This window comes from Branchiostoma lanceolatum, chromosome 1 (assembly GCF_035083965.1).
Source record: "Branchiostoma lanceolatum isolate klBraLanc5 chromosome 1, klBraLanc5.hap2, whole genome shotgun sequence".
Lineage (NCBI taxonomy): Eukaryota > Metazoa > Chordata > Leptocardii > Amphioxiformes > Branchiostomatidae > Branchiostoma > Branchiostoma lanceolatum.
This window is the reverse complement of record NC_089722.1, coordinates 4,799,480-4,819,618: the sequence shown is the minus strand read 5'-3', so window position 1 is coordinate 4,819,618 and position 20,139 is coordinate 4,799,480. Positions and strand designations below refer to the sequence as shown.

Below are 20,139 nucleotides of genomic sequence, written 5' to 3'. Positions count from 1 at the left end.
CATTTTTGCCCTCAATTCCTCTGAAGAGTCATGATCTAATAGTATAATCACAAAAAAGCAATTCTAGAAATATAGTTCACAGTTTCATTAATTGATAATCACAAATCAATGTTTTCAGTTCACAAATTCATTATTTTTGCCCTTTAAAAACGCCAATATCTTAAGGTTCATGAATCATTCATGAGGTATGCAAATGAGGAACCTGACCCCAGCCTCGTTCTCACCCTCCTTCCGGTCGCTCGCCATTTTGAAAGACTCCGGCCTGCCAGAGAAGAACCGAAAACCTCCCTTTTTTTTACCTCCAAGCCTCGCGGATTTCTCGGCGTCATTTCCTTCCAATTCCAGTGGAGTTACTGGGTGCAGAGCGGGGAGGGAGAGGCCATGCCGTTGGCGCAGTACGCGGACCCGTGGCAGAAGATGCCCATGAAGGAGGAGGCGGAGGTATGTCGTTCCGTCCGTACAAGTTGGGCGAGTCGGTCTCGTCTGTTTTGGCGCGAGCCAGCTAGCCTACCTAACCTGTTTGTCTGAACCTTCGACTTGTGAGCGAAGCTTGCCACCTGGGCTACAGATTCTGCACGTAGAGCTAGGAGTAAGGAAAAGACAGGTTTTAGAGATGATTTTGACTGGAGTGCATTTTTGTGTGCCTTCCTAGGGCGGCGCTGGCAGCACGGAAGATATGCTGGTCGACGACAACGAAGAAAAGCAGGTGAGAAAAATCGTCTTAAAGTGTCACAGCTGACCCGTTTTTATCTGATCCCAGACCTCGACTGGGCGGGGCAAGCATTCCCTAGTCCTGTACGACACTCGAACCAAATCCGCTCACACAGCCCGGCCCCACCCCCCTCCCTCCTACTCAAAAATACTTTACAAGAAACTGATTTTTTTACAGTACTGAAACCCTTTCCGGCCGGGCGCATAGCCGTCGTTCCAGCCGCTGTTTCCGTGCGGAAATGGTGGCCGGTGTGACATGCTACAGGTTCAGGTTTCTCAGTTTACAGATCAGATCTGTGACATGTAGACAGCTGGAGGGAAAGCCAACGCTGCGAACTTGAACTAGATGTCAGCTGACCCCCATGTCAGGGGGAGGGGTTCAACCCATAGTGTTCCGTGATATCTCAGAAATTATATCTGGGTTAGGCAATATCAAATCAGTTCGTTGGTTTTGTTTTGATGGAGAAATTTCGGGCTTGGGTTGTTATAATTAAGGGTGTTAAATTCCATTGGCATTCCGATTGTATGATATATATTTTATTACCATCCACACTGTTTTGTGATATATTGGAAATCATATCTCGACAGGCATGGTCAGATCAGTAGGTTGATTGGATTGTTTTGAATATGAGAGAAAAATTGTGGTATTTAGTCTTAAAAATTAAGGTTCTCCATTCCCCTTGGGCTTCCAGAGTTTGACCTTGATACCTTGAGTTTGCTTAACTTTAAGAAGTAACTCGTTAAACCTTGATACCTTGATACCGCATGCAAGATAGAAGGCATCTGCCTGTTGTGTCCTGATCTTGTCTCCTTCATGCTGTGTACTTGTGCTCAAAGCCTCAAAGCCACACAATTATCTATATCTTGGACATTACATGTGTGTTCAACTGCAGATGCAGAAAACAGTGAGTAGATGATGATGTCTGTGTTCGGCAATATAAAATCAGTAGGTTGGTTTTAGTTGTTTTTGATTTAAAGATTGTGGTATTTACAGTGTCGTCAAAATTAAGGCTGTCCCTTGCTGGTCACCTTATGGTAATACCCCATAACCAATACAAATTTGGTGACAACTTAGCACCTAGTTTATTTCTATAACCCATGGTGTTCTAGATGTCTTGGAAATCATATCGGTGTCAGGCAGTATCATGTCAATGCGTTGTCAGAAGAAAGGTTTTATTCAGTTTGAACTAGATTTCACACATGGCAACCACTTTAAAAGTGATTCAAGTTTGTCTAAAAGTGAAACCAGTATTTAAGTACTTGATACTGTGCACATATACTAACTAGACATGTTGAAAATTTCTAATTCTTAAAAACATTTTAGCTAGACAACTTGTTTTTTGCAGTGTCAAAAAGAAAGATCTGTACATTTCAGGTTGTAAGTTGCAATTCCGAGCCACCGCTACTACCAATTGTACTCTTAGTGCGCATGTCCTTTTAAATATAGGTTCAAGTTTGAGAAGGATTTGACATGTTGCCCATGTCCTTTTAAATATAGGTTCAAGTTTGAGAAGGATTTGACATGTTTGTCGCGCCCCTAAGCTGTGAGATATGGAAACCAGCAGGACTCAGCTGGCTTCTTCTTTGTCTCAAGAAGTCAAACATCTTTCCCCAGTTTCTCCAGATGCTTCGTTCCAGAAATAGCTGCTTAGTAAATATGTAGGTTGTCCCTTTTGCTTTGGCCTCGTATGACCCATTGTATGGGGTTCAGGATAGGGATGTACATGATGTACGTAGTGGAAAACAGTTCAATTAAAAACAAAACAAGGTAGCTGTAGTTCTTGAAATTTTCCTGGTGGTTTTATGTTAACAATGACTGCCTCACTGCAAACTTAAACATAAAGACAGTATGTGACGTATAGCGCTATCACAAATTTAAAACCACAGCGAACACTCCATTTTCTCCTTGGTGTGACTTTAAATCAATGCAAACTTTTACAGGCATTTACAGTAATTGTTAAGAAGAGAAATTAAGCAAAATATACTGGTGGTTATCAAATGTTTTGGTACATTATTTTGCAACCAAGCCACAAACTTAGTCATACTCCACACACATATTAAAATATAACAAGCTAATCATTCAACAAACAAAACCGTAAAAACAATAGAGGTAGGACGCCAGTCATTTTGACAGAACTAATAAATTGCTGAATTTCCGTATGTCAACTGCTAACAAGACCATTCATCGTGTACATTATTGGTTTATGCTGCATAATTTAGGACCTCCACATGTTTTGCTGTTGTTTTAAAGAGTTCCCCAGAGAATTTTTACAGTTCTGAAATCATGAAATGTGGCTGTGATTTCGTTGAGTCATCTAAAACTTGGCTAAACAAACACCAGGGGGTTGGTAAGAAAAACATACCACAGATAGTCCTGTGTTAGGGTCAGAGTGCTGCCATTGACTGAGTGATTTCTGAGATTGTTTGGTTTTTCAGTTGGTTTAAGGATCTCTCTAACAACTGACATCTGCAGGATGTTCATTTAGGGGTTACTGCCAACATGCCAGGATCTTTTAGGGTTTGCTGAAACAGTTTATTGCATTTGTAATGCCACACATTGTTTTGATAAGGTGAAAGATGGCTATCTATGCAATACTTGCTTCCAAGCAAGTCACAGGTTTCCTGAGGAGAAAATTATGGGCAATTCATTGTTCAGATTGTCTGATTTAAAAATCATCTGAATTTCAAAATGATAACAGAAAATGATATCACATTTTCTTTCTGTATCCTTCTGGAAAAGATCATCAGATGATACAAGAAAGTATGTTATAAACTTGTATACATACTTTGATAACTGACACTGGCATGTTTACACACACAAATCTTTTATTGGTTCCTTCCTAGGGCATTGAGTTTCACGTTGACATGGTATTGTATGTCTGTCCCAATCCCTATATACTGTTTCAATAGATACTACCAGTTAGAAGTGTGTGATTAAAAATTACCAGTTGCAGCTTTCACGTTGGATGCATTATATTAGAGGCCTCAACGTTTTTTATCCTGTAGTTTTGCATCCATACATCTTGTAGAATTAAGTTTCCATCACCACTTTAAAGGTGCTCAACTCCCAAGACAGTACTTACTATCTGTTGTACTCAGATGTTTGAGACTGTGTTTATAGCATTACTGTAGCTTCCTGTTAACATTACTTTACAAATGGCTTTGGCGCAGTGCCGCAAAGGACCAGTAAAGTTACTTGTACAGTATTATATATAATATTGCTTCTTACTGTCATTAAGGTATGGTAGAGAATTAATCTTAGATCAAAGCTGCCCCAAAGGGTTTGTACATGCTGTTGTTGCATACACATCTGGGCACAGTGGTATTCTTTGTAGTTTGTATGTTGTAACTCTGTCTGTGTTTATGCTTAAACTTCCTGTTGATGGTACATCAAATAGCTTTGGGAATGGTAGAAAATAAAATGTTATATCAAATCTGCCCCTAAGGTTTTGTACCTGCTGTTATATACAGCTTTTTACACATTAGTATTCTTTGAAGTTTGTTTGTTGTAACATAGTAGTTGGTACATAGACTTATCAGATAGCTTTGGCATAGTAGAAAATAAGTGTTGTATCGAATCTGCCCCAAAGGTTTTGTACCTGATGTTGTTACATACAGCTTTGTACCCTGTGGTATTCTTTGAAGTTTGAGAGTTGTAATTCTGTGTTTATGGTTCAACTTCCTGGTCATGTATTTTACAAATAGCTTTGGCAGGATGCCACTTGGATCCAGGGCTGTCTCCAGGGCCCCCCTCGGCCTCACAGGACGGAAGTTTGCTTGTTGGCAGGGAAAAGAAATTTCACCTTGTCCTTCCGAAAAATCTGAACTTCATTATACGAAACTGATGAAAATGTATTAGCTAACATGTAGTTTCAGGGAGCGAACAGAGTAAGACTAAGAAGCTCAGATGCAAATTTTTACTGTCTTTTTTTTTGTGACATTGCCTTGCTAAAATTTTACATAAAAATGTCTGGGAACCAGCACATGAACTTAAAGTTTGGCCTGATGCTAAACCAGACACATTTAGCTCCTTGCCTTGGCTTGAGCTCATTCTTTCCAGTAAAACTGCTAAAGCCTATTTTTATACCCACTCTCAGTAGGACATGTATGCCTTCCAGATGGCCTTGTGCACTTAGGGGTCATAGATCAACTCAAAAGACATTGTTAAAAACTTATGCAAACAATCTTGAAGCACAGGCAGGGCTCAAAACTGAAACAAAGAAGCGAGTAGAACAGTCTCCTGCCCAGAACAGATTTGAACCCGCGCCGAAACCAGGCAGCCAGATCACAGGCCGCACACCTTGACCACTAGGCTAAAAGGTCTACTGGTCAGTTGGAGGCACTTGAACCCCACTCGGCCACTGTTACAAAACTCTTCTTTTAACATACCTATAGAAGTGCTGGTACTGTAAATGCAGAAATGTTTGCGGTGGTTTTATGTTCACGGTTTTTGCGGTGAACTTTCAGCGCAAACTTAAAACCACCGCGAAACTTTTTGCCCACCTATGACTGTAGTGCTACTATTGTTTTAAACGCGAACCTAAAACCAAGTTGCAAACACTCCATTTTCTATCTACCGCAAAATAAAAACCATGCGAACTTAAATACATTTACAGTAATGTTTGAAATCACCTATATCAGACAGACTTGAGCTACACTACTTGTCTTCTTAAAAAAAGCAAACTTGGAACAATGATATTTTTATATTATTTTATAAATTTTTCCGAAATATCCATTTCCGGAAATAACAATGTGAGGACCAAAGGTGTCAATGTTATGTGCCCAAAATGTTTTCAACTTGCATCTAGATTTGTTAGGTTAGAACAGGTGCACCAATAATGCACCTGTTCCCCAAAAAATGAGTTTCCAGCCCAACCGAATGTGTGGGTTGAATGTGGGTTGTGTGACGTATGTGGAAGAAGGCACGTACCTTACCCTGTCACAGACTGTGTGTTTGTATAGCTGGTGACACTGTTCTTTATGACAGGAAGTGGGGTTGAAAGATCACCTGAGTGTACATTTGTACCACCTTTTTACATTTTTACGCCCACATTCGGTGGAAAAGCCATACAGCACTGTAGATTCATTAATTTTCGCTGGGACTTTGTTTCGCGGTGGAAGGGGAAGGGGGGGGGGGGTTTGCAGTTTTTAAATTTGCAGTTGATTTAGTTCTGTAGTGCAGTAGTAATATACTGGACACACGTATTTGTAGCCGAATTGAATCGTGCTTATAGCAGCCGCACGAAACCGACAAGCTAGAGTTTGCGTTATACAGACTAACGTATTGGCAGTATTATGAATTCACTGTGGACGAGTCACCATAAATGCTGTGGATGCCTTTAAAAAGTTTTTAGGGATATACCGTAAAATTCCTATTTACGTACGCACCCCTCCTAACATACGCACCCCTGACTTGAGGACGATTGCGGGCCTGACTCAGTGAGTTGAAACGTTCAAGGGAAAAACCCTCCTAACGTCCGCACGCCCTCTCCAGCATTTCGGTGGATAGTTAAGAGGTTGACATGAATGATCATCCTTCCGATGATGTTTACCGACTTAAAGGGTTACTAAGAAAATGTTTCTGGGTAGAAAATATCAAACAATTTAAATATATGTATTATTTATTCTTTATTACTGATTGATTGTGTGGTAGCATTCCACACTTCATTTGCATGAAGATGTACTGTACTCTCATGCTGATATGCGATTTTTCCGAGGAAGAACCCCTCCTAACGTACGCACCCCGACTTTGGCGTCAGCCTGGAGCACCTGCTTGCAACTTGAAAAGTTTAAAAAGTGCGTACGTAAATAGGGATTTTACGGTACTTTCGTGGTAGGGAGAAAATGGAGTACTTAGCTTTTACTTCTAGGTCGCATGCAGTTGATACAAGGGGTAGACATGCAGGAGATGGAACAAGCATTTTTGTAGTGGTTTTAAGTTTGCAGTGAAAATTTAAAAAAAAAACATTTTGCGTCATCGTATTTGTGTGCGCCATTGCAATTCGCCTTTGACCGAGTTTGAATGTAGGTGTACAAGTATCCGCTACTGCAAATATTTTATTCACGATTTACATGTAGGAAGGAGAGAGCACCATATTACGCCCACAGTATTAGGCAGAGGAAGTTGGACAGCCTACAGTAAACCCTGCAAGATTACATTTGTAGCCGGTGGCTAAAGGGTAGAGAGAGACAGCTTTTGCCATGCCACATTTATGGTAAGGTCACACACAATTCTTATCCCACGGCCCGGCCCGGCAGTTTGCAGGAAAGAAAAGTATGATGTAAAAACTAAACGACAACGTACGCAATTTTTGATGAAGTATCCACATTTTGTTTTCCTTAAACTTAGCATGATTATTTTACGTATATTCCTAAATTCAACATACAGTGTTGTCAGGACACCCATGCAGGCCCCCTTGTATGTTGTTGTTTATTAATCTCCATGAAGATGCATGCAGAAGAATAATGGAGATGTAAAGATAAGATTTGTTTTGTGGGTCTCTTGTGGCTTTTCCTGCTTGTCTAATTGTCTCTTACTGAGTTGTTGAGAGCCTTTATGGAGGGATAACTTTTACATCACCTGAGTGACGAATAAAACACCTTGATTGCACATTCACACCCTCGGGCCCAGGTACAGTCAGTGATAATGACATAAATACAGTCAAACATGTCTATTGTGACTGCTTATAAGAAAATCACCACTTACGGGTGGTCATTGTAGACAGGATTCTTAATCCTTCGATCAATTGAAGAAATTATCTAAGGGACCATTAAAAGTTGTCTGTTTTAAAGTTGAAATCCTCCCACACCATAAGGTGTATAGGGCAGAGCCCATATCTGTTTCGTAGCCCTGGGTCACACTGGGGTGCAATCACTGCAGCAGGGGGCTAGTCCACTGGCAGTGGAGTGTGTTTACTTTCGTATACTATTTCAGAAGTATGTACCATGTTTGCAGAGAAGTAGATACTGTTAGTTGTAATGCTATAGATTTGACTGCACTTGTAGTTGTACCTAGAAAAAGATCCATTCTTAAAATGCCAGAAGGAGCTTTCTAACTTGAAATACAATATTTACTTCTTTCATGTCCTAGTAATTATACAGGTATAAATGTTGTCACAGAAAGATTGGTACACTTGTCCAGACAACAACATTGTTATTGTAATCGAGAAGGTGTTAGAAACAAAATGGTTTGGCTTGTCCAACATGTTTGGTCCATTCAGATGCAAATCACCAACAAGTAGGTGGGAAATACTGTGTTACATGATTCAGAAGCCATGTGGAGAAAATACACCTGTAATTGTAAATTGGAAAAGGTGTGCAAAATGAATACAACAGGTGAAATACTCACAAATAGGTAAATACTGACATGGTCACCCTGTCTTTGTTGGAAGAATAAGAAGAATTTTATTGCACGACAATCATACACAGTACAATGTATGGCAACAACTATTAAACACTACAAAATAGAGGCATATAGAATAAAAATTAACATCCTAATTACTACAAGAAATAAGGGCTAGCAAAAGTCTTTGATATAAAGTTGGAGTGTGGCTAATTATGAGTTACAGTATTTTTTCTAATAGCAAAGCAGTTTTATATGTATTTACCTATTTTTGCATTGTGGGAGATGTTGCATCCAAAGATATATTCAAATCTGTCTGTATAGCATCAAGTCTCTTGAAATCTGTTGCACTTGATTTGACTGAATGAAATTTGGTATATGTTATGATACAAAAAATAGATGAAATTTGGCAAAAAAAATTAAGAAGAAAAAGAAGCAACATGGGCTCCCGAACAAAGAGTAGGATGGAAAAGCATGTAAAGCTGTAGATAGCTCTGGTGTCGAGGGTCCTAATCAGATTATATAAGCCAGAAAGGTCATGCTGGTCTAGTCTCAGGTTGATAATGTTTGACAGGGTCAGGATGGTGTCAGGGCAAATTGGACCCGGGGGAGAGGTGGCAGGGAAAACACATGGTAATCCGTCAGTACACAGGTGTTCTGAGGGCATTTATACAGGTTGAAGTAGATACAGGTACTGTAAATGCAGAAATGCTCGCTGTTTTCGCGGCGACCGTTTTACAGCAAACTTAAAACCACCACAAACATTTTTGTCCAACAATGCTGTAGCAGTATGTGACTAAAACGAACACCCCAATTTCCCCTTAAAACCGAATTTAAAACCACACAAACTTAAATATATTTACAGTAGTCTATCTGTATACTGTATAGCCAGTATAACCGCCCTTCAGTGTAACACATCAGCTTCTGTATCTGTATAGCCACTCGCCCAGTATTACTGCCCTTCGGCGCAACACACCAGCTTCTATATCTATATGATAACTGTCCTTTAGCATGACACAACGACCTGTATCTAGCCCCTAGGGGCACGAACATACAATAAAGGTCTTCAATCATCATCATCATTATTATTGCACAGAATGGCTTGTAGCACCATGCCACTTGATACTTCACATTGAAGAACCTTTAGCCTGGAAACCATACTGTCGGGAGCTCCCCAGATTCTCTACGGCGCTGGGAGTGGTGCCCACCCGCCTGCCCAGGTAGATTGGGTGTACAGGCTTGGATTAGGTCGCTCCCTCTCGGGCCGGTCTCTACAAAGAGGCGAAACTCTCCATGTGCAAGCTATAAAGAGAGGCTGACAGAAATGGTCCATCAGTAGGGAAGACTGGGCCCGATAAAGTACGCCTAAGCCCACCCGTAGAGACTGGTGACCAGGCTAAAGAACCTGCTGCTGTTGTTTTCCTGAGTACACCTGGCCTGTGCCCCTGGGGTATATTCTGTGGCCCTGACTTGAGGTGTATTCCAAGACTCCAGCCGACTCCTATCAGATGAATGAGATGAAGTGCTGCAGGAAGGAAGTTTTGAGACATGCACAGACGACTTATCAAAGATAAGGGATATGTGATCGATAGCCATTTTTTTCCTTCGTATTACATGTATTATAGATTTGAAAGTTTAAAAACTGGAGTTTAATTTGGTCTGATATCCAGAATCTGATGTTTGTACAAGTTTAAGGTCAGGGTCAAGAACATGCAGAATTTTGGGGTATATTCACATTAGTAGAACTAATAGCATGACATACAAAAATTCATCGTGATCTTTTCTTAGTGTAAGGTTCGGGTTTGGTCAAGCAGACATGACCAATTTCAGTAATTGCTCTGGTATGCATACATGGAGGTGCACCAACGTCAATGCAGTTAGCCAGGCCCTACTGAGCTTTGGGCCATGCCAAGTTATTTTTTTAGCTCTTGTACATTTTTAAGTTAATTTAGCTCAAAATTCAAGATGACAATAGAAAACAAGAGTTAGGAGAAAAATTTGAATCTGAAACTCATGGTTCTTCTCTCATTGATATAATTATTATTACTTAACCCTAAAGGAATTCTGTATTGTTGTCTGTTTGTGTGTGTGTGTGCATGTATGTATAAGTGTGTTTGCGTGGCATGAAGTCTGCCATCTCTGATTAATTGATTGATTGATAAATTGAATGATTGTCTTTTTTGAAAGTCTAAGTCTTAAGTAAGTCTTCTTGGAAACGAAAAACCAACACATGAAGTGTGTGTGGCTTTGGTAGCCTTTTACGTGTATGTTGGTAAACTTGAAGTTCATCCTGTTGCCTATTGATGACTCTGAAGAAATTTATTGACTTGATCTTGGGGGCAAGACACTTTCCTACCTGCGTCATTCGCTAATTATCCTTCCCCGGCCAGACACGATAATTGCTGGTTTAGTGCCTTTTGGCGATATTGTGAACCCTTTCTGAGGTCTGACAATTACCCGTCCATTCTGACAGAAAAAATTGGCTGTTATGTTGGCAACGGTTACGTGCTCCTGACGCAAGCGAATTGTAAGGGTAGATTTTATAATGTACAAACTCACACGCTTAGTTTCAGTTGGTTGGGGACCATAATTGCTTGTTTAGTGCCTTGAACCCTGTATGAAGGTCTTACAATTACTCCTCCATTCTGATGGAAAAATTGACTGTTTGCAAAGTCAAACATTGCTTTTCCTAACTTTGTCAGTTGGCAACGGTTACATATTTCCTGACGCAGGTGAATTGTTAGGGAAGGCTTCGTGATGTACAAATGCACAGGCTGAGTTTTAGCTAGTTGGGGACGATAATTGGTAGTTCAGTGCCTTCTGGCTGAGCCCTGTTTTGAGGTTGTACAATTACTCAGGTCCATTCTGACTGAAAAAAATTGGCTGTTGTTATCTTTCTAAAGTCAAACATTGCTTTTCCAGACTTTGTTAGTTGGTAACGATCACATGTTCCTGACAGAAATGAATTATTAGGGTAGGTTACTTGGTGTACACGCTGAGTTTCAGGTATTATCTATCAAAAGTTGAAGTTATTATGTGCAAACCAATATTGTTTAAATGTGGAATGAATTACAAATGTGGCAATAAACCTACACTTCGTATGTGTATGCAAATATATGAAAATGTATCACAGTACAAATCTGTTTATGAGCATTTATGTGCATATACATGTATATGCAAATGCAACATATCGAATTGAGATGTGCTAGCACAAACTATAATATATCTTATCTTTTCAACACATAGTTCATTGATATAACATTCCAACCGTACATGCGACTGGCGTGAACCAAAATTGAAAAGGGCTGAATTCCAAGTGGCTTTTCATGTGAAAATGGATGCGAGCATTCAAGAACACCTGTTTGTCCCAGAGGCCTGAAATTGCTGCTTTGACCCCCATTCATGTACGGGAAGCCATGAACGTGACTGTCATACCAATGAAGTTATAGTCCCGGTGGTAGGGTTACTTACATGTATATGTTACAAGTACAACTGTACATGTATGTGCATTGTGCAAGTTTCATAGTATGGAAACAGAATGCTGTATATTTTGAAACTTTTTCAATCTTTATTTCTTTATTCATATCAAGTTGCAGATTTTTTTAAAGGTAGCCTGAATGACGTTGATATTTACAATCCATGAGGACCTCTCTATGTAGTGAGTTCATTACACTGCCATTACAGCTGTATGTTTCTTGTTTTACAGCTACTACAGAATTGTTTCTTTGGATTTAAAACACCACGAAAATCTCTGCTTAAGTAAAGAATTTGCAGTACCGTATACAAAATGAAAGAGCATGTCTTCAACATTATATTTGATAAATGTAGTACCATGGTAGGATCCAAGAACGATACAGTTACTGTATATAATACTAAATGATTAAATGCTCTTAAAAGTGTTTGTTTTTTTACATATTACTGGTATAGAAAATTGTTCAGTTTTTTTCATCTCGTGCTGAAGTTGTTTATTCCTTATCCTTCCGGTTCTGGTTGTTGATTGCATTGAAGTTAAAGGTTACATATGTAGTATAACCTATAGCACAGATAGGAAATTGGTGGGGTTAGGAAATTAGCATTCCAGCTGAAGGCTTGAGGCCAGGAAGTCTGCTGGATTAGTGAGGGGCAAGCTTGAGTTCACAGCTCCTGTGGTTAGGTGCAGTCAGCCATGGAAGGTGTTTGTAAATGATAAAGGCTGCTGAATAAAGCGAACTAATACCTGTCCAGACCCAACACACCCCCTTTCTACATGTACAAGAACATTTACACAGTAGTAATTCTTACACTTGCATGAATTTTACTACTTTTAGTAAGTTTTACTCATGAGTACTACTACACAGAAACTGAATAAATGCCTTGATATCGCCTGCTACGTCACACCCTTTTTAGCAGATCAAATTACCTTATTGAGCAGTCCATGCATGCAAGTGCCATATATTTTTTGTGTGTGTGTAAGATTTGTCACTAATACTGAAGTATTTTAAGCCAACATTGAGAAAAAAAACGATTAAACCAGAACTGAGGAAATGCCTTTTTGTAGCCTGCTGTATCACAGCCGCAGCAGGTCAAATCACCTTATTGAGCAGCAGGCAACATCCATGTAGCTTTGATATGTCTTTTTTCATGTGAGATTGAAAGGCAGACACATTTTTTTTTAATAGGCCACCGATATATGCAATGAGAATAAAACGAGAACCGAATAGAACCTAAAAAGTATGGTATTGGCCGATATCACCCTGTTTAACCTCTCAAATCACCTTATTATTGAGTAGCAGTTCCTTTTATAATTCTGTTCTTGACGGGAGATTTGGAAGACAGAAACAGATTTCTTAAGGTAGGCCACCAATTTAGCAATATATGCAATGAGAATAAAATGAGTACTGAATAGATGCCTTGGTATGGGCTGATATCACACCGTTTTGACCTCTCAAATCGCCTTATTGACTAGCCTGGATGAATATATCGTTTGGGGTAGATATTTCAGAGATTGGGGGTCTGGCATCCAGGCTACTTATTGACTAGCCTACCATGTATATCAGTAAAGCATGACAGTTCCCATGGGCTCCAGTGTCCGCGGGGGGGCCTAATTGCATTGCTACTGCCGTGGTTTGACGTCAGACTCGCTCGTTTCCGGCGCACGAGGGGGCTTGGAAAGAACTCATTACAATCTTGACAGCCAAATTGGTGTTTGGTTGAACGTGGGGTTGCAGGGGCGTCCCAGGATGGGGCTTTGACCGAGGGATTGGTTGGTGAGAGTGTGCGTGCGCCGTGGAACTGCCTAATGCGGCCCGTTCGGAAGCTGTACAGCATGCCTCGCAGTCTGAGACGCGTCTGGATGAGGGTAAATATCTTAAGATTCAATATAAGACTTTGAGGTGCTTTCAAGTCTTAGACTTTGAAGCCTGAGAAATGTTGATGACTGAATTGGGACTTGAGCCAAGTTGGATTGCTGTAATTTTAGGATTTGGTTATAAAATTTGTGTCAACATTCGTGAACCCAAGCAGTTTGTGGCAAGGCTTGACTAGAATTTAGATCCCATGATTTGATGCAAAACTTCAGAATCAAGGCCCGATTTATTCTATTTGGTAATTGAGTTCAAGAATCACTCTTACTGGAAAGGATTTTAACTTTTTAAAGAGGTTTGTCCGATGTTGTTTACCTTGTCAAACCTCAACACTCGTGTCTGCGTAGGGACACACTTCAACTTGATGACGTTCAGTCTAATTTGATTTACCAGACGGCACCTTGTTACATCCATTTTGCAGACTGTTTATTTGGAAACGTTATTTTCCTCCGTCATGTCAGCGCTTGTTTCTCGGTCCCAGGGGGAATGTGGGGCTTTCTTGGACGTCAATGATTACGTTTCTTAATCAGAGTCGGGGGAAATCACTGCAGGTTGTTTGATGTACCCTGTTTGTTATCTTGTAGAACCAATAATCTTTTTGACGGCATAAACATTCATGATCATGTTGCTCCTTAGTAAGTAAAATGAGTAAAACAGAAAAGAAGGGGGCATGCGAATTTGCGATACTGTGAATTTGTTTATTTTTTCAGGGACTCTCGCAGTAGAAGGGGAAAGGTGTTTTTCGTGGTGTTTTAAGTTCATTTTTATTTATTCATTTATTCATAAATCTTACAAATGGTTGAAACAGTTCTGTAGTACAGTTAAAGTTATACAGTTGGAAAAGCTTTTACATGTTGTCATGAGTTCGTGGTCAGGTCAGCGTGAAAACAGGAAACATTTTCAGATTTACAAAAATTTGTTTGAATGTCAGAAAATAAGAGAAAAGTTACAGGTCTTGTCAATGTTTTGCTTAACAATAAATTACATATGAAATGTATTTGTATCACAGTAAACTTTAAGCTAATTTGTAGCTTGTTTCTTGGAGTAATTTATTATTTGCTTCCATGGAGTTACAACAAAAATGCAGGAAAATGAGTTAATGAATTATATTACATGAATACAATGATATTAGTTTTCTTTTCATTGGTAGATTTCACTTACTATTATATTCATAATACAAAATGTGATGGAAGAGTTGGTTTATATATCATTTTAAAAAGACCTTGTTGTGTGCTATTATCATTCACTTTTATCACTTTTTTTATTGCATTAGATATAAAATATTAAATTGTTGCCTTTCACGTAGATCTTAATTAAGGATGCATGATTTTGTTTCTTGCAAAAAGAATTGGAACACCCTCTGAGATGTTGTTTAACACAATAATGGAAGGTAATACCCTCTTTAATAATGTATCGCCTGTACTGCAGTAGCATAATCATGTTATTGTTGGGTGTAACTTAGTACAAGAAAAGTCATTTAGGGCAATAATTTTGATTTCAGCTTGTTGTCGTAAAATAGAAAATAAACGGCAATTTCATTAATATATGTTATTGGTTGTCAGACTTATAATTATCAGGAGGTGTATTTTGTAATGAGATTAAGTACACTGTGGATGAAATTAACTATAATTATAGTGACGACATTTAAAAGTGATTGATACAGTATAATCATACTGTATCTTGATTTAGCGACAGGTTTAGATCAAACATTTATATATTGTATTTGTAAGATAAAATTCAAGGAAGCATTTTACTTGCTATATGCTATTTTTTACTTGACCTCAAGGGAGTGATGTGTTGTTTTTGGCTTGTCACTGTATATGTGTGTGTGTGTGTTTGTATGTGTGTCTGTGTGTGTGTGTGTGTGTGTGTGTGTGTGCTTGTTTGTGTGTGTCAGGTTGTCTGCGTGTGTGTGTGTGTCAGTCTGTGTGTCCGTGTGTGTGTGTGTGTTTCTGACCTGTGTAAGTCTGCCATGTCTTTTTGACTTGTGTTGAGATGAGTTGTTGTGACCAGAACATCTAATATTCGGTACAACAACATCCGGTTACGTAACCCAAGGGCAAAACTCACATTACATGTATATATGGATGCAAATTCATAGGTTGCTGAAACGTTTTCAATTTTCTGTACATTTTGTATGGAACATCTAATATGATATAGAGCATTTGAATGTGAAATCTTGGTACATAAAGAAATCAAATCATTTCTCAACATTTTCTAGTTTGATCCCTACTTCATTAAGTATTCTATTTGCAAATGAAATCAAATAAGTGCAATGATTTTAAATGTCTCACACACTTTTGAAGGTATGCAGAAGAGATTTATTCCAGCTCTACCAATTGGCAGAGTACTTTTTTTGGCAAGTCTCGATCTAGATCCATCTCCATTTCAGCTATCCAAACTCATCGGCAGTTGACAATCCCCTGATTGTGAATGACCGTCTCTTGTGCCTGTTAGCGTGTAAAGCCGTGCCCATACGTCACTGCGCTGGCATTTTGGGTGGTAATTTGGAGGCGGAAGTTGTAGAGACAGATTTATCTACACCATCAATTCTCTCCACATACACTCAAGGAGGTGTTGGAGATAACTACAGTACAAGTTTGTATAGAATTGACTTTCCTTTGCATTCTTTGAAATATATGGAACGCTGCTGGTAGTTCCATTTACCCTTTACATGTAGCTTCATCCTCTTTGAATACCGATATATATATACATACATACATACATACATACATACGGTACATACATACATACACACACACACACACACACACACACACACACACACACACACACACACACACACATATATATTTACATATATATATATATATATTATATATATGTATATGTATATGATAATAACTTAATTGCACAACAATTGTACAAGGTATCACCTTTGAATTTTGATTAACAAAATTTATTAAGCGTAACATGATAAGCCATTCAAAGAGCTCTAGATAATGAATAGCAAAAGATATATCAGAAAACCTGTTTTGAAATATGGGACACTTCCTACGTAGTGCCGTTTACATAGTCATACACGAAGTTTCATCCTTTCTGAATGTTGATTTTGAAAAAGTAAAGCATATCTGAAGGCATTCAAAAAGCTCTAGATGATGGCTCAATAAAAGCTATATCAAAAATTCTGAATAGTATATACTTCTCATTGTTTACATGTACCTCTCATAGACGTACATGTACTTTCATCCGCTTTTGATATTGATTTAAAAAAAGGAAAGCATATCTGAAGTCATTCAAAGAGATCTAGACGATGGATGAATAAGAGATGTATCAGAGAGCCAGTTGTGAAATAGATGGGATGGTTTATTTCCCCAACTTCACGGGTCATCCACCCTCCCCATTATTTCTCACACTGAGCCTCGCTCGGTCAATATTTTACTAATGCGGCTTCCTGAGATATCTCCTCTTTAATGGCTCCTGTTGTCATTAACCCTCAAACAACCGTAGCTTTTTTACGACTAATCTTACCGTATGGGGTCAAAACTGACCCCACAATGCTTTCTACAAATACAGCTTTATTGGTGACTATTTTTGTGGTTTGTATATATGTATAGTTTGAGCAATCTATTAGGGACAGTTTGACATGATTAGGTGTGAATAATTTCTGCTTGTTATCATAATTTATGCAAAAATAGGGAACATCGTCTTTAGCAACTAAGGCTATTCAGACAAGCGGGCTCTTTTGACGCCTGCGCCAACACTTGATGTCATATAGCATCTGAATGGCTTACGCTAGAACAACCAAACTTGGTCACCTTTGCTAAAATTTTGTTGGCAACAATTTGAATTTAATTAAATAACTAATCAATGTTTTCATGTTGCTATGGCAACCGGTTTCTGAGAGCCATATTTGGAAAAAGTCGCTAATTTTGGATTTTATAATGTAATTCTAGGGCTTTCTTTGTAAACTGCACTTATTTTCTTATATCAACATCAACCAATGTTATTCACTATCACTTTTATGATTTGATATTCATCATTTATGCATATTTGATTACGTCATCGGTCAAAATCCAAGATGGCGGACGATATAATTAGATTAGCTATAACCGGCTATTTCAACCTCAAATCTCATCATTACCATGTTTATTCAAACAAAAACAATCTTGATATAAACGTTTTGGTCCATTTTCATTGTGTTATCAGGTTATATGATGAAAAAATGCATTTAAAATAATTCAAGAAGGCGGAACCAAGATGGCGGATTTCGCTAGTGTAACCCGATATGAACATAATTCTTATGACGTCATTTTGACGTCGTTCCTGTTGCCATCTACAAATAAAGTCTTTGGATATATCGTGATTCATCATACAGAATTTCTATTTATATTATATTAATAAGTTTTATCCTGTACCTTTGAGTTATATGGAAAAACCTAATTTGTTGGTTTTCGTCAAAAATATCGCATAAATGACGTCATAAAACGTCGCAACGTCATTAATCCTAACGTTCATTAAAAAAAAATGCTTTTTTCACGTTTCTACAAAATAACTATGATCATAATAGCCCTTATCATACATGTTACTAGATGACAAGTATCAAACAATAGGGGATATGAGTGCAGATTTTGCTGGGGTCAGTTTTGACCCCGCTGGACCACGTGTAAACTTTCTAGGATAACTTAATCAATAATGAGCCAATCTCGGTAAAAACTTGTGATAAGTTATAAGACATATATACAAACAAACTCATAGAAGGAATTTTGTTTTCGACTCGAAATGTCAAAATGGCACATGTTGATATAGGCCTGGGGTCAGTTTTGACCCCATACGGTGGTTTGAGGGTTAATAGGCTGTTTTTCTTATAGACTTCCGGCTGTGCGTCTCTGGGTGTCAGGCTACTCTAATGTATTTCCTTGGTTATCGGAGAAATCATCAAGAGCCTTGTACAGAGGCCCAGGTGGACACAGAGGGCTGGAAGGAAAACTGGATTCTGGCTTTGTAGTTGCAAAGACAGAAACCTGGCTGTATTTTCATTTGTAAATCAAACCTATGGGACTATCATTCTATCAGTATTCTTCTTGAAGACCAACGGCAGCGGGTGTCATCATCGGAAATCAATGGACAACTATGGAACGTAAATAGATTTAGTTCCTGGAAGTACGTTTATGTATCGGAAACGTCTATAAGTGTATGTAAATCCATAAGTTCCCAGAACTAGGGAGTATCTATGTCAAAGGTCCTATGCTTTATGGCGAACGAAAATATTTTGTTTGTTTACAAACTCCCTCAGTGGTGCACCAGGTCGACTATTTATTCACCTGAAATTTTTCTTCTGAGCTCAAAGAACATCCATTTAGCAATAGAATGATCTTTATGGATGCCCAAGCAAAACTTCAATACGTAACAGATCTACAGCGTTGGCCAACTTCTCAATTTTCTAGTTCAGCATAAATACCCGAAGAGTTTTCAAAAAGGCTATATCGTTACTGATTAGGATGTTTTCATTACAATTATCAGGACCTCACATCGACCTCTAATAAAGCCATGCTTGATTGTCACTTTTTGATACCAATTTTTTATAGTACTAAATTGTCTTTGCAAGCCAAGGAAATAACTTAATTTGGCCATGAGTCAGGACCTTGGTGTGAATGTGGGATTTCCTGGCCAGATTTTACTTGTCAGTTTTAGCCTTACCTTAGCGCCAGCTTGAGGGGTTTGTGTGTGAGACATGGGTAATTCGGTTGGGAAATTGGGTAATTTGGTTGGAAACTTATGGTATGCTACTAGTCTATGCACTGCAAATCTAAGAATGTTTGCAGTGGTTTTATTTTTGCATTGAAATCCAGACCCTGCAAAGGCGCATTTCCATTGTATTACTGTACTGTACTGTATTGTATTACTGCTGTACTGTGCTACAGAATTGTTTCAACCCAGAAGTCAAACTACAGTGAAAACTTCCTTTTCTCTTACTTTGACTCGACTGTCCAATCGCGAAATCCCAGCGAAAATGACACTAAGGAATTTACAAAAACTAAAAATGTATTAAGAACAGCTACATGTATTTGGTTGCACTGCCAAAAATACAATTTCTTGTATTCTAGTTTTTTCTTACATACAGAAAAATATTACTTCATGCAAGCAAATTTTTCTGTATTCAAGAAAAAGGTTTTGTCCACGAATTAAGCAATTTTTTACTTACTGAACTTTTTCTTGTAGTAAGATAATCTTTCTTTTAAAAATGACCTTGGTTACTGCCGGAAAGTAATTCTTGCAGTAAGATTTTTTTTCTATGTATATTCTTGATTCAGACACCTGGATCTGAGGTTCTTATACTAAGAATGCATTTCTCTTCTTAAGACCAAAATTCTTGATAGCAAGAACTACTTTCTTATTTCTAAGATTTAGGTTCTTACACCAAGACTTTTTTTCTCATCTCAAGACCAAAATTCTTACTGCCAAGAAAGGTTTTCTTCCCTTTAAGTTTTATGTTCTTATAACAAGAATGCATTTCTCTTCTCAAGACCTAGAACTGCTTTCTTATTTTCAAGATTTAGGTTCTTACACTAAGAATATTTTCCTCACTTCAAGACCAAACATGCTTATTGCTGAGAAATGTTTTCTTACATCAAGATTTATCTTCTTACATCAAGAATCCTTTTCTTGCTTCAGGGGCAAAAATTGTTATAGCCTAGAAATACTTTCTTACTTCTAGAGCTGATCTTCTTAAAGAAAGAATATTTTTCTCACCTCGAGAACATAATTCTTGCTGCCTAGAAA

At 38.4% G+C, this 20,139-nt stretch overlaps 1 protein-coding gene across 2 annotated transcripts in view; it reads left to right on the top strand.

Annotated features, from left to right (window-relative positions):
* Window positions 1–218: 218 nt before the first annotated feature.
* LOC136430497 (ribosomal protein S6 kinase alpha-3-like) overlaps window positions 219–20,139 on the top strand; it is a 65,125-nt gene continuing 45,204 nt past the window's right edge. The window contains exons 1-2 of one of the 2 annotated variants that reach the window (XM_066421175.1): window positions 219–441; window positions 653–706. In XM_066421175.1, the coding sequence (XP_066277272.1) occupies window positions 382–441; window positions 653–706 (114 nt within the window). In that variant the 5' untranslated portion in view covers window positions 219–381. Of the gene's footprint in view, window positions 442–652; window positions 707–13,232; window positions 13,392–20,139 lie in introns of those variants that run through there. The other variant, XM_066421184.1, reaches the window with a different exon arrangement.